The following is a 14,504-nucleotide window of genomic DNA, read 5'->3' as shown; positions in this document are numbered from 1 at the left end:
ACATTATTGCCATTCAAATTTAATGAAGTTTTATGGTTTTTTTTTTGAGTTGGAGTCTCACTCTTGTCACCCAGGCTGGAGTGCAGTGGCACGATCTTGGCTCACTGCAAGCTCTTCCTCCTGGGTTCAAGCAATTCTCCTGCCTCAGCTTCCCAAGTAGCTGGGATTACCGGCACCTGCCACCATGCCTGGCTAATTTTTGTATTTTTATAGAGACGGAGTTTTGTCATGTTGGCCAGGCTGGTCTCGAACTTCTGACCTCAGGTGATCCACCCGCCTTGGCCTCCTAAAATGCTGGGATTACAGACGTGAACCACTGTGCCCGGCCTGAAGTTTTTCCCAGCCTGAGCAACATAGCAAAACCTTGCCTCTACACACACACACAAAAATTAAAATTAGCAGGGTATGGTGGTGTGCACATGTAGTCCTAGCAACTCAGGAGGCTGAAGCAGTAGGATTGCTTGAATCCAGGAGTTTGAGGCTGCAGTGAGCTATGATTGCATCACTGTTCTCCAGCCTGAGTTACAGAGACCCTGCCTCAAAAAAAAAAAAAAAAAAAAAAAAAAAAAAAAAAGGAAAGAAAAATTTTTCCCTATGTTTTTTCCAGGAGTTTCATAGTTTTCAGGTTTTATATATTTAGGTTTTTAATCCATTTTGAGTTAATTTTTGTATATAGTGTAAAGTAAGGGTCCAACTTCATTTTTGGCATGTAGATATCCAATTTTTCAAACACCATTTGTTTCCCCATTTTGTAGCCTTGGCACTTTTGTTGAAGATGATTTGACCATATATGTGTAGTTTTATTTTGGGATACTCTATTCTGTTCCATTGACCTATATGTCTATCTTTATGCTAGTACCATACTGTTTTGATTACTATAGCTTTGTAATATGCTTTGAAATCAGGAAGGGTAAGGCCTCCAGTTTTGTTTTTCCTTCTCAAGATTATTTTGGCTACTTGGGGTCCTTTGAGATCCCATATGAATTTTTTTTTTTTTTTTTTTTTTTTTTTTTTTTTTTTTTTTTTTTTTTTTGAGACAGGGCCTTGTTCTGTTGCCCAGGCCAGAGTGCAGTGGCACAATCTTGGCTCACTGCAAGCTCCGCCTCCCAGGTTCACGCCATTCTGCCTCAGCCTCCTGAGTAGCTGGGACTACAGGTGCCTGCCACCAAGCCCAGCTAATTTTTTGTATTTTTAGTAGAGATGGGGTTTCACCGTGTTAGCCAGGATGGTCTCGATCTCCTGGCCTTGTGATCCGCCCGCCTCGGCCTCCCAAAGTGCTGGGATTACAAGCGTGAGCCACCGCGCCTGGCCTGATTCTTTTTTTCTATTTCTGCAAAATATGCCTTTGGGATTTTGATAGGATTGCATTAAATCTGCAGGTTACTTTTAATGTTATTAAGTTTTCCAATCCATGAAGTGGGTTTTCTTTCCATTTATTTTTGTCTTCTTTAAATTCTCTCAGCAATGTTTTGGAGTATTTAGTGTGCAAGTCTTTCTCTTTGGTTAAGTTTATTTTGATGCCATCATAGGTGGGATTGTTGTCTTAGTTTTCTATTTAATTGTTCACTGTTATTGCATGGAAATGCAACTGTTTTTTTTGTGTTGATTTTGTAGCCTGCAACTTTACTGAATTCATTTATTAGTTATATCAGCATCTTTGGAATCTTTAGTTTGCTAAATATAAGTTCATGTTATCTGTGAACAGAGATAATTATACTTCCTCCTTTTCAAGTTAGATGCCCTCAGTATCACAAATTATATCTTTTCATATTTTGTAACCATTAACATAGGTTTGGTTTTTTGCAGGGGGTGGGGAGTGGGGAGAGCTCTGTCACCCAGACTGGAATGCAGTGGCACAATCTCGTCTTTACCAATCAGTTCAGTCAGTGATTCTGAGGACCTCAGCCTCAACCTCTGGGGCTCAAGTGATCTTCCCACCTCAGCCTGCTGAGTAGCTGGGACCACAGGTGCATGCCATCATGCCTGGCTAATTTTTTTTTTTTTTAATAGAGATGAAATCTCACTATGTTGCTCAGGCTGGTCTCAAACTCCTGGGCTCAGGCAATCCTCCTGCCTCAGCCTCCCAAAGTGCTGGGTTTACAGGCATGAGTCACCATGCCCAACATAACATAGTTTTCTAGTTATAGTTATTTTTAAGCTTTTTATCTTCTAAATTCTGTACAAGAATTAAGTGATTTACACAACAATTACCGTATTACAGGATTCTGAATTTGTGTATGTATTTAGTTTTACTAGAGAGCTTTCTATTCTTGTTTGTTTTCATATTATCTATTGTTTTTTCATTTTAACTTGAAAACTCCCCTTAGCGATTCTTGTAAGACAAGTCTAGTTGTGATGAACTTCTTCAGTTTTGGTTTATCTAGGAAGATCTTTATTCCACCTTCATTTTTGAAAAAAAGAGAAAGTTTTGTCAGATATAGTATTCTTGGTTGGCAGTTTTCTTCCTTCAGCACTTTGAATATATCATTCCACTCCCTTCTAGCCTATAGTGTTTCTGCTGAGAAATCTTATAATTGTGATAATTTTATAATTGCTCTCTTGTATATTATGAGTTGCTTTTCTTTTGTTGTTCCATGATTCTTTCTTTGTCTTTTAGTTTTAACAGTTTGATTTTGATATATCTTTGTGTGAGCCTCTTTGGGTTTAGTCTAGTTGGAATCCTGTAAGCTTCTTGAATGTGGATGTCCATTTTCTTCCTCGGATTTGTGAAGTTTTCAGTTACTATTTCTTCAAATAAGCTTTCTTCCCTTTTCTCTCTTCTCTTTCCGAAGCTCTCGTAATATGTGTGTTGGTCTGCTTGATGGGGTACATGGGTCTCTTAGATTTTCTTTACTTTTCTTCATTGCTTCTTTTTTCCCCCCCGACTTGATAATTTCAAATAACGTCTCTTCGAGTTCCCCTGATTCTTACTTTTGTTTGATCAAGTATGCTGTTGAATCCCTCTAGTGATTTTTTTAAATTTCAGTTATTGTATTCTTCAGTTCCAGAATTTCATTTTTTTTTTAAGTTTCTATTTCTTTGCTATTTTCGTTTTGTTTATACATTATTTTTGTGATTTTGTTCAGTTGTCTCTTTTCGTTCTCTTGTAGCATACTGAGCTTCTTTAAGATGATTATATTTATTTCCTTGTCAGGTAACTCATAGATCTCCATTTTTTAGGGGCAGTTTTTGGAGATTTGCTTTATTTATTTGATTGGATTATGTTTTCCTGTTTCATGTGCTGTGGGTTTTTGTTTTTATTTTATTTTTTGCTGTGATTTGCTCACTTGAAAAACAACAATCACAGCAGTCTCTCCTCCCAGTCTTTATAGACCAGCGTCCTACAGGGAAAAACTTTTACCAATCAGTTCAGCCAGTGATTCTGAGGACCTCACAAACATTTTCTGAGGATGTGTCTTCTCTGGGCTTGTGTGTATAACTTCCCAAATAGGAAGGTTTGCTGGTTTATTTTTAGGAGCTTGTAGGCTCTTGTTCCTTCTAATGTCTGTTGGTAGTGCCGCAGGTTCTGTGGGACTGCAACAAGACATTGAGCTCTCTTTTGTTCTCAGTGACACCCAGGCATCCAGAATATGCCAATTCCTCATCATTGCTCCAAGTAAGGTGAGACAGGAACTAGTCCTGTGGGCATTGTGCCAAAAAGCTGAAATGTTGAGTGCACATTCCAGTCTTCTTTTTCTTTCCCAGTGAAGAAGTCATGAGGTTTTTGCTCCAGATTGCACCAAGTTGTGCTGGCTTTGGGGAAGGGCTATCTTGTTTTTGTATGAAATGGTTTTTCTTGCCTGTTTCAACGTGGTTATTCTTTACTTTAAGCTTGCATGGGGGTACAACAACTTCTTAACTCATTTCTGGGATCTCAAAAGGCTTTTTGAGCTGTATATCGTCAAGTTAGTTTCCCTGTCGGGGAACAAGATCAGGAGCTTCCTATTCTGCCATCTTGCCCAGATCCTGAACAAAGCCTCTTTGTTTTCCACAATATTCTCCCTAGAAAAAATTGAACAAAGCAGGGTGGAGATGTGTATGGGCAGGGTCAAAGTGTGTGTATGCACAAGGATTGTTGGAAGGAGGAAAGATATTAACATTTGAGCACCCACAATGGCTCACTCAGGTTAGTGCTATCTCTTTTTAGTCTTGAAATGATCTAGTGAATGAAAACTGTTTTTATTTTACAAGAAGGAAACAGGCTCAGAGAAGTTAGAAGACTTGCTCAGGTCAATCAGGAAACAAGGCAGCCAGGATTCAATCCCAGGTCTTCATGACAGAAAGGCCCACATCCTTTACAATCCCTGGAGAAGTGTTTACAAGGAATTCCAAGCAGAAGGTGGTGGGGAGATGAGGTACAGGGGTGAGGATGCTCCCAAGCACATGTGGTGGGTCCTTACGTCCATTCTTTAGTCTAGTTGGTGGTGCTGCCTTCAAGTCTGGACTGGACTCCTCCACTGCATTTGTGGACTATAGAAAGCATTCTGTTTGTTCAATGGATAGAAGCCGCAGTGGGGCTCACCTAGGGTGTACATTGTTAGATGCATTGGCGTGGCCTTGTTCTTCCTCATCGTTGTTTGTTTCCCTTTGGTGGTCAGTGGGCCAGTGGTACCTTCCCAGGTTGGTGGTGACCAGCTGGGCAGGGCTTCTGTGCTCTCAGGGCTGGACTCTCAATGGCAGAACCTGGAGAGTTCATGGACTGTCTTTTGGGTTTATTTGAAAAACCAACTTGGAGATCAAAAGAGATAGGACTACATAAAACTCAGACTCCTTGGCCTCTATGAGCCCTGGGCTATTGAGCCACTTCTCCTCTTCCTTCCTCCTTCCTCTGTTCTCACCCTGCACTGCAGTCAGACTGTATGGGCCATTCCTTCAGTGGCTCCTTATTTCTCCACTCCAGCTTAGCACATGCTCTTCTCTCTTCCTGGGACATTCACCCTTATCCCCATCGTTTTGTCTTTCAGCTAATTTCTATTCTGTTATGTCACTTTCTCCAGGGAGTCCTCCTTGAACCCTTGGGCCTGGATCAGTGTTTAAAAATGTAGGTTTTATTATTATTTTGTTATGTTTGAGATATGGCGAGGCCAATAGATAAGGAGATAATTGCCTTTGAATAGTTTGTTACAATTCTCAAGAGGAGGGGGCATACCCCGCCACTGGGCACAAGGGCACACAAGGAAGCAGTAAGGTTAGGAGACATAAGGGGTAAGGGGAAAACATGGGCAAGAGCCTTTATTGTGGATCCCATGGGAAGAAATGAGGGCCGCAGTGTAATCAGGTTTAGAATTGGTGAGTTTGAATAATTTCAGTGGGCGCTGGGGTATAGGGATTGTCTCTCATCTGGTAGTACTTGACCCTGGGTGATTAGGGCAAGTGGATAGCGGCCCTGAGTTTGACAGCTTGATAAGGGAGGTGGTTGGGGTATAGGCTCTAGCTTAATTGGTTTGTATATGAAAGGCATGCTTGTAGGAGTCCTTTACTAACTCTAGGAATTATTTATAGCTAGCCCTGGGAGGGGCAGTCCCTCCAGAGTGAGCAAGGCCCCAGATTCAAAGCGTCAGAATGACAAAGCAGGTTAATGCAGTTGATTGCCTTTCCTACGAATTCCCGCAGCTCACTGACTTGACTACTCTGTGAGCCTTACAGTGCCGATGTTAAACCTCCAAAAGTAAGATGCCCAGGCATGGAAGGTGATTTTCGGGGGCAGCTCATGTATGACCTTTTTTAAGTTATGTAGTTATTTTAATGTATATTCCAAATAAACCAGCATACCAAATATGTTACTTCCTTGATAAAATAAATTTACTGTAAAAACATCATAACAAAAATTGTTATGTAGCAATGTAAGTCCAGTATTAAAGAACAAGTTTAAGCAAATAACATCAGAGGCTGCGAAGGTAGTGCACATTCTTCTCTTTGTCCCCATTTTATCTCCAGCACCCAATACAATCTTGACACTCAGGCCTTGTCTAAGTGAGTGAATGAAGCAGCCCTGGGCCAGCTGCGTTGGCCTCACCACACTCCAGAACATCTTGGCAAAGAGGATCAACAGTGGATGGAGCAGAGGAGTTGTTTTAGCTGAACTTTTTTTGGCAGATGAGAAAATTGGACGCCAGAGCCAAGGAGAGAACTTCCTCAAGGTTCCACAGCAAGTTCATGGCCAGTTCTGACCCAATCTTGTTCGTTCGTTCTTTCTTTTTGAGATAGAGTCTGGCTCTGTCACCCAGGCTGGAGTAAATGTCATGATCTCGGCTCACTACAACCTCTGCCTCCGGGGTTCAAGTGATTCTCCTGCCTCAGTCTCCTGAGTAGCTGGAATTACAGGTGCACATCACCATGCCCAGCTAATTTTTGTATTTTTAGTAGAGACGGGGTTTCACCATGTTGGCCAGGCTGGTCTTGAACCCCTGACCTCAAGAAATCCACCCGCCTCAGTCTCCCAAAGTGCTGGGATTACCTCCACCTCTTGGGTTCAAGCGATTCTCTTGCCTCAGCCTCCTGAGTAGCTGGGATTACAGGTGCTCACCACCACACCCGGCTAATTTTGTATTTTCAGTAGAGACAGGGTTTCTCCATGTTGGTCAGGCTCGTCTCGAACTCCCGACCTCAGGCGATCTGCCCACCTCAGCCTCCCAAAGTGCTGGGATTACAGGTGTGAGCCACTGCGCCCGGCCATGTTCTGTCTGTCTTTTGGCTCATGCAAGGCCTCCACCAGGGGCTGGTCTGGAGGCAGCACTCCCAGAGCAGCCTGTACCCTGGCTGGGTGCACTGGGGCTCTCAGGCACAGAATCTCCATCTTCCAGTCCCCTGAGGCTCCGGATTTTCTCTTTTCCTCAATAGAGGTGAAGGATGTGTCTAGGGTCGCACAGCTAGCCAGTCAGAACCAGGTCAGAATTGGGTGTTCTTTTCAGTGTATTCCGCCACCTCTCCATGTGGGTGACTGGATGGAGTGGGCTGAAATGGGCTCTCTGGCAAGGTAACGAGCTCCCCATGCCTGAGTGTGCAGGAAGAAGATGGATTTCCCTTCATAATCGCCCTGGAACTGTGACATAGGAGATTTTGGCATAATGGGGTTCCAGCTAAGGGCAGTGCTCAGCGAGGTTTGATGTCGGAGTCACTGAAGACCTTTGCTCTTCGGATTTCCAGCTCATTGGCTGCTTCATGGGCTGGGCCCAAGGGGCTCAGTTACTGACACCCCCAGGAAAGAGCTCTCAGGGAAACACGCTGGAGGCTATTTCCATTTATTTGTATTTGCTGTCTTTGACTTTGGGCAATAGCTCAGCTCCTGGGAGATCTGTGGGGGATGTATGTGTTGAGAGCTCTAGGAGTGAGCTGAAGGCCTCGGATCCTTGAGCTGGACCCTGCAGAAAGCGATGGATTCAGCCAAGGCCAGGTTTCTGCCTGGGGACTGCTGGGAGCGTGGCATCCTGGGACGCTTCCCCAGAGTGGCCACCAGAGGGAGCCCGCTCTCAACTGCACCCCAGAAGTGATACCTGGAGGGCATCCCTAGGTTGGCCCATGATGGAGCAGGTGGGATATAAAGCTGGTCCAGGGTAATGTCTTTCAAACTTGTTAATTGAAATCTTACATGGGGCCCTACATTCCAGGGACAGTTAGCAGGGAAAAGTTTGGGGTGGCGGGGAAGCAGCAGTGTAGAGGGAGGAAATCTGTCTGTTTGTACACAGACTTCTGTTCAGCCCGTCTCCGCCCCCATGTTCTTGGCACTGGGCTAGGAGGGAAGCCACGGACCAGACCTGAGGGGGAGTGGAGAGCAACATGATGGTCAGGGAAGAGAGAAGGTGCGCAGCGGCTGTGTGTGCACACCCGTGCGTGGGTGCCCAGATGAACCTCTGTCACTGCCCGGGGAGGGAGCTCAGACTGAGGAGTGGGCTGTACCGCCAGCTGCCGCATGTTCAGCAGAAGGGGCTGGTTACCCTAGTCCCCATCTGCCTCTGCATCAAGAAGCACAGCATCCATGGTGAAACCCCATCTCTACTAAAAATACAAAAATTAGCTGAGTGTGGTGGCAGGTGCCTGTAATCCCCGCTACTGGGGAGGCTGAGGCAGGATAAATGCTTGAACCCAGGAGGCAGAAGTTGCATTGAGCCGAGATTGCACCATTGCACTCCAGCCTGGGGGACAAGAGTGAGACTTCATCTCAAAAAAACCAAAAACGAAAACAAAAACAAAGCACAGTGTTGCTATTAACAGTCATGCACAAAAATGCAGGAGAAAACATCTAACACTTAGCAAACAACTCAGGTTAAAGAGTAAGTACAGTAGGACCACATTTTCAAAAATGTGTGTATACATACAAAATGTTGATGTACTATTAATGATGCTGAATTTGGCTGTGGAATCCAAATGATTTTTATTGTTAAGAATTTTTGCCTCTGAATTTGTGCCTATAAATGCATTGCATTTGTAACAGGAAAATAAACTAACAAGTGTTTGTTTTTCAAGCCTGAGAGAGGCCCACACCTGGCTCAGGAGTGCAGCCTCTGCCTCTGGCTCCTGAGGCCCCTGCAGCAGCTGTTAGAGGCCTGCGTCCTGTCTCGTGCTGCCCATGAGGGTCTAGGGATGGTGGGCAGACCCTGAACTGGGGCTCCTAACCCCCCTCCCCAAGACATGCCAGTGTCTTCGGCCCCTTGTCGCCTACATTATTCTCCCACCGGTTTTCTTATTGTGCACGTCCCGCCCTACCTCCTGATCGCCAGAAGAGCTACACTGAGAGGTGAGCAGCAGTGGATTCCTTTGGACCCCACCTCAAATCCTGACTGCAGCACCAGCTGCTGCTGCTTCTACTAAACACCAGAAACCTGACAATCAGCTGTTTCCCCAACCAGGTGGCCGTTGCTGGGACCAGTTGTATACTACCACGAAACCTCCTGTCATCTCACTCCCAAACCCGAAATCCAGTGCACAACAAGAGACACTGCTCTAAGCTGAAGTGCACCTCTGGAAGCTACTAGAACAGCCAAAAGATGCTCTTAACACACATGCATACATGGATGCAATTGCAAAAGAGGACACAGGCAGGTGGGTACAAACACCAGGGCCATGTTCATACCCAAACACAGAAGCAGACATACCTATGCATACATAATCACATGTGCACACGTATGCATGTGGCACTCAAGCATGTGCACAGGCAGAGTGGTGGTTACGGACTAGTACATCCAATTACCCAATTCTACAGATGTTTATAGAGCACTTTCTAAAGTCCAAGTTTGGTTGCTGGGCTCTGGGGATGCAGAGATGGGTAAGCCACTCACAGAACATTCCACAGTGATCAGCTTCTCTGCAAAGCAGAATACGGTGTTGGGAGGGGTAGAATCACAGGATTTGAGGGCTGAGGGGGAGATAAATTCAGGGGCACCTCCCATTTCTAGAGTATTTCATAGTTTCTAGATCACAGCCACAGGAGACAGCACAGCTACTTTCCTGTTTTACTTTAGGATGTATGTGACCTAGGAGAGGCTGGCATCGGGTCTTATAGGCCGTACTGCCTCCGGGTTCCTGTTACTGTAACTAGGGATTACTGTGATCCCTGGGGTGGTGGTCCAGGCCTCTGATGAACCCGTGGTGACCCATGTGGCCCTGACCCATGTGGCCTCTACCTCCCCATCCCCTAGTTCGGGTCATGGGCTTCACAGGCCACGTTGCTGAGGACACTGCAAGATTGTACTCAGGGCCGGGCGCGGTGACTCACACCTGTAATCTCAGCACTTTGGGAGGCCAAGGTGGGCGGATGAGGTGAGGAGTTCAAGACCAGCCTGGCCAACATGGTGAAACCCGGTCTCTACTAAAAATACAAAAATTAGCCTGATGTGGTGGCGGGCACCTGTCATCCTAGCTATTCACGAGGCTGAGGCAAGAGAATTGCTTGAACCCGGTGAACCTAAGAGGCGGAGGTTATAGTGAGCCAAGATCACATCACTGCACTCCAGCCTGGGCGACAGAGTGAGACTCCATCTCAAAACAAAACAAAACAAAACAAACAAAGAAACACAAACGTCTTCACTCTGGATGCCAGCTTGAAGGCTCTTAGTCTTGTCCTTGACTTTTAGGCAGTCCTTAGCTGCCAGAGAGAGCAGCATTAAAAATCATAATCAATGAAGTACCTCATTAGGCATAGTTTTTAATAATGCAGAACCCTCAATTTTTATTGAAATATTTTTGTCAAAACCCAGAAAACACTAGAAATAGAGGACCCCAGAATGCCAGAGCTGGGAGGGATCTGAGAAGTTTCCAGTCTAATCTCCTCCTTTTACAGATGAGGCCTGAGGATTTGGGGGTTGACTCTCACTGAGGCTCTGTCCTGGGTTGCCCCAGGAGGAACAGGAATGGAAGCACTTGGCACCCACATTGGTCTCTGAGATGCCATCACTCACATCTTCTCCTCATCAGCCAGGGCCTTGGACACAGCCCCAGCCGGAACTGAAACCCGGCCCTGGAACAGGAAGTGCTCGGAACCTTCCCTGCTGTTGCCGTGGTGCTCACAACCACCCAGGAAACCAAAGGCAAGCTCCCCCTGTCAAAGCACCTTGGCCCATAAGAAGAAAAGGGTGAGCCCCAGATGTGATGAGCACTCCCGGGCTTCAGGCTCAGAAGGTGCCCAGCCCCCGGCTCTCCTGTAACTCAGAGGCCAGTGTGATGCGAGTTCCTCCACTCAGCAAGCTCCCGCTGTGAACACGCCGGTGGTGGGCAAGAGGGCTTGAGAACGGTAAGTGCGATGGGTACTTTTCAGCCACTTCAGAGACCAAGAAGGGTGTCTTAGGGACAGGTGCTGCTTAGACTTGGGTCCTTCTGGTCTACTTGGCAGGGAGGGAGTTTGGGGAATCAGGAGGGGTCTGGGAGCCGAGATACCATTGTAGGTAGCTCCTGCCCACGCACAGAGACCTCGGCACAGGCTCTCAAAACACATGAAGGGGCAGGTGGCCTGGTAGGATGAAAAAAGAACACATTTCCAGGCCATTGAGATATCCCTGGATTTGAAGATCAGCTAAAAAAGTTCTTAGATATTGATCTAAGAAAGCAGGAGCTTTGGGTCGCTGAGTGCCATCCCCAGCCTCCCTCTCTCTGTAACTGAAGCGGTGCTCCGTGGGCATAGCGAGTCCTGTGTGGGGTTTATTCTGTGCTGACCAGGTCTGCTTCAGAATGGAACCCTCTTCTCTCTTCTCAGATTCCTTTAGGCCACGTTGAGGATTCGGGGGTCTATGTCTAGGGCAGTGGGAAGCTGGTGAAGGGTTTTAAGCGGAGGAGTTCAGTTCATCAACCTGGCTCCTGTGAGGTAAAAGGATCAGAAAAGCATGTATGTGTTCCCTGAGGTGGGAGAAGCCTCCTCATGCAAGGTGGAAACTCAGCCATCAAGGAAAACACACATTGCTCTAAACCCAAGTGTACCTCGAAAGCTACTTGAACAGACAAAGATGCTCTTAACACACATGCATACATGGATGCAATAGCAAATGAGAACACCGGCAGGTGGGTACAAACACCAGGGCCGTGTTTGTATCCAGACACGTTTCTTTTTCTTTCTTTTTTTTTTTTTTTCCTTGAGACAGAGTTTCACTCTTGTTGCCCAGGCTGGAGTGCAATGGTGCGAGTTTGGCTCACTGCAACCTCCACCTCCCGAGTTAAAGTGATTCTCCTGCCTCAGCCTCCCAAGTAGCTGGGATTACAGGCATGCGCCACCATGCCCAGCTAATTTTGTATTTTTAGTAGAGACAAGGTTTCATCGTGTTGGTTAGGCTGGTCTTGAACTCCTGACCTCAGGTGATCCATCTGCCTCGGCCTCCCAAAGTGCTGGGATTACAGGCATGAGCCACTAGGCCTGGCCCCCAGATACGTTTTCAAATTAGAGATTGGCAAAGGAAATACATACACACACACACACACACACACACACACACACACACACACACACACACAACATATTTTCATACCTAATGAAACAATTTGTTTACCATAAACAAAGTCAAAAGACAAATGATACACTTCTGCAACATGTATGGCAGACACAATGTTAGTGTCCCCAGTACCTAGAGAACTCCTTAAAAAATGCTCGGGAAACTACAGTAACCCAGTAGAAAAATGCGGAAAGCCTACGATTAGGCGGTTTTCAGAAAAGAAAAATTAAAGGGCCAATAAATAGATAAAAGAATGCTCAACCCCACTGGTAGCCAGGAAAGTTCAAATTAAAATAAGAATCTGAAACCATCCGACACTCACCAGCTTGGCAAAAATAAATATGATGATAGCACCTAGTACTGGAGATGTTGTGAAAAAAACAACACTTATAAATTGGTGATAGAAATGTTAATTGCTGCAATTTGGGGGCAAATGAATTGGCAGAGGATTATCTTCTGTTTTGCTTGATCTGAGCCACTTTCCCAGAACAACAGCAGAGATCTATCTGTCTACTCATCTGCTTACAAAAAACAAACAAACAAACAAAAAACAGCAACAACAATTGAAGATACAGATGTCTGACATAACTATACCACTTGGAAGACTATTTCATAGAAATAAAAATAGTAACACAAAGAGATATATATATACACACACACACATATATATACAGATAGAGATATAGGTAACATGTATAGATATATGCATACACACATGTACACAAACTGCCATAATAATGTGTATGCATATTGTTTCCATTGTTCTTATTATGAGAATAAAATATAGGAAATAACCTCAATGACTTGGCAGAGGAATATTTTAATAAATAATGATGCAGTTACTGTATGAAATATTATAGGGCCAGGCACAGTGGTTCATGCCTATAATCCTAGTACTCTGGCAGGCCAAGGCAGGAGGATTGCTTGATATCAAGAGTTCAAGACAAGTCTGGGCAATATAGATCAGTCTGGGCAATGCTGGCTCTAGAAAAATTAAAAAATTAGCCAGGTGTGGTAGCGGACGCCTGTAGTCCCAGCTACTAGGGAGGCTGAAGTGGGAGAATCACTTGAGCCCAGCAGATTTGAGGCTGCAGTGAGCCTTTATCATACCACTGCACTCCAGCCTGGGCAACAGAGCAAGACCCTGTCTCAAAAATAGAAAAAGTAATATTATGCAGCTATGTTAAATTTTTCTTTCCTGTCATTGTATTGGTTCGCTTGTTACAACAAGCATATATTATTAATACTTTTGCAATTAAAAAGTCCAATTAAGGCAATTAAAAGGCAAAGAAAAGCCTGTCTGCCCAAGTGGAATGGAAGTTCTATGAGGCAAGGATCATGTGCATTTTGCTCACTGCTGTCTCTCAGAAACGGCTAACACCTCTTTCCATATGGCGACTGCACAGAAAATGTTTGTTGGTGAATGGATGAACATAGCCATGACTGTGATGCAGGTGAAGTGCTGTTTGGGGAGCAAAGGGGAGGTCAACTGAGGTTCTTAGTCATCAAGTGACATGGCTTCTGCTGGTTTTACCAGCTTGTCCACTTCTTCTCTTCTCTGATGTTGCTCTGGGGAACTACCCACTCACCAGTGCACATTCTTCTTGGGAGAATTAGTCAAGGTGTCTGCCCTCAGGGGCCAAAGAGTGGGCCCCTGAGTTAAGCCAGGCCAGCTGGGGCCTCTTGCTGAGAATCTGGATTGAATAGAACCCTGCATAAATGGACTGTGGGAGAGCCGACTCATGCTAGAGGCAGCGCCTGACAACAACAGCCACCAACTGCTGGTGCATGCCACCCAGGCCCCTGCAGCTGCTTCCTGTTCTTTCCCAGAGTTCTCCAGTTTCCTTTTGAGTCTATGAGACCCTCCTCTCATCACCATCCTTCCAATCTATCTTAACCTCCCCCCAACTCCATAATCAAATGGGTTTCTGTTGCTTGTAACCCAACTGCCCTGATAATGTTCAGAGATAGCTGGAAAGTCCTTCCACTTGTCTTCTTTCATGACCTGTAAGCCAGGATGACCATCAGTCTACAGGACTCCAGGGCAGCCCTGGCCTACAGCCATTGTCTAGGCCTAATCATTAATATCATCCCTTTAGTCCCCTGGTCTGAATGATCAATTATGTGATCAGCCTACTTATAGCTATCTTTCGGTCTTCCTCACTTTGGCAGAGGATTATCTTCTGTTTTGCTTGATCTGAGCCACTTTCCCAGAACAACAGCAGAGATCTATCTGTCTACTCATCTGCTTACAAAAAAACTAACAAACAAACAAAAAACGGCAACAACAAGATATTCTCTTGATTGATAAAAAACCCACATTCAAGGCTTATTCATTATCGTTCCTGTGGCAAAATATAGATTCTTTAGGCCAATCTCCTCCATAATATTTTGAAAAGTATGGAAAATTTCACCTTTACCTCTTTTGTCTTCTAGGTTGCTTATCTTTTCTTTCCTGTGTAATCTCCACTTTCATTCACGATAATGTCGAACACGGTAAGTAGATCAGTTTCTCAAGAAGGTAGGTGATGAGAAGAAGCACTTGGTTATGGTCATTTTGACAAATTTCCACAAGGAGCTGGGTCCTGCACC

At 45.1% G+C, this 14,504-nt stretch overlaps 1 protein-coding gene across 7 annotated transcripts in view; it reads left to right on the top strand.

Moving 5' to 3' along the window:
- LOC105469795 (BTB domain containing 16) overlaps positions 1-14,504 on the top strand; it is an 80,162-nt gene that overhangs the window by 1,719 nt on the left and 63,939 nt on the right. For 5 of the 7 annotated variants that reach the window (XM_011721352.3, XM_011721339.3, XM_011721363.3 and 2 more), the window contains exons 2-4: positions 8,847-9,039; positions 10,277-10,726; positions 14,349-14,408. In XM_011721352.3, the coding sequence (XP_011719654.2) occupies positions 14,397-14,408 (12 nt within the window). In that variant the 5' untranslated portion in view covers positions 8,847-9,039; positions 10,277-10,726; positions 14,349-14,396. Of the gene's footprint in view, positions 1-8,718; positions 8,735-8,846; positions 9,040-10,276; positions 10,727-14,348; positions 14,409-14,504 lie in introns of those variants that run through there. The other 2 variants (XM_011721358.3, XM_011721342.3) reach the window with 2 other exon arrangements.

The sequence above is a fragment of the Macaca nemestrina genome, chromosome 9 (genome assembly GCF_043159975.1).
Source record: "Macaca nemestrina isolate mMacNem1 chromosome 9, mMacNem.hap1, whole genome shotgun sequence".
Classification (NCBI taxonomy): Eukaryota; Metazoa; Chordata; class Mammalia; order Primates; family Cercopithecidae; genus Macaca; species Macaca nemestrina.
Note: the sequence above shows the minus strand (reverse complement) of the source record. Positions and strands in the feature narration are given on the sequence as shown.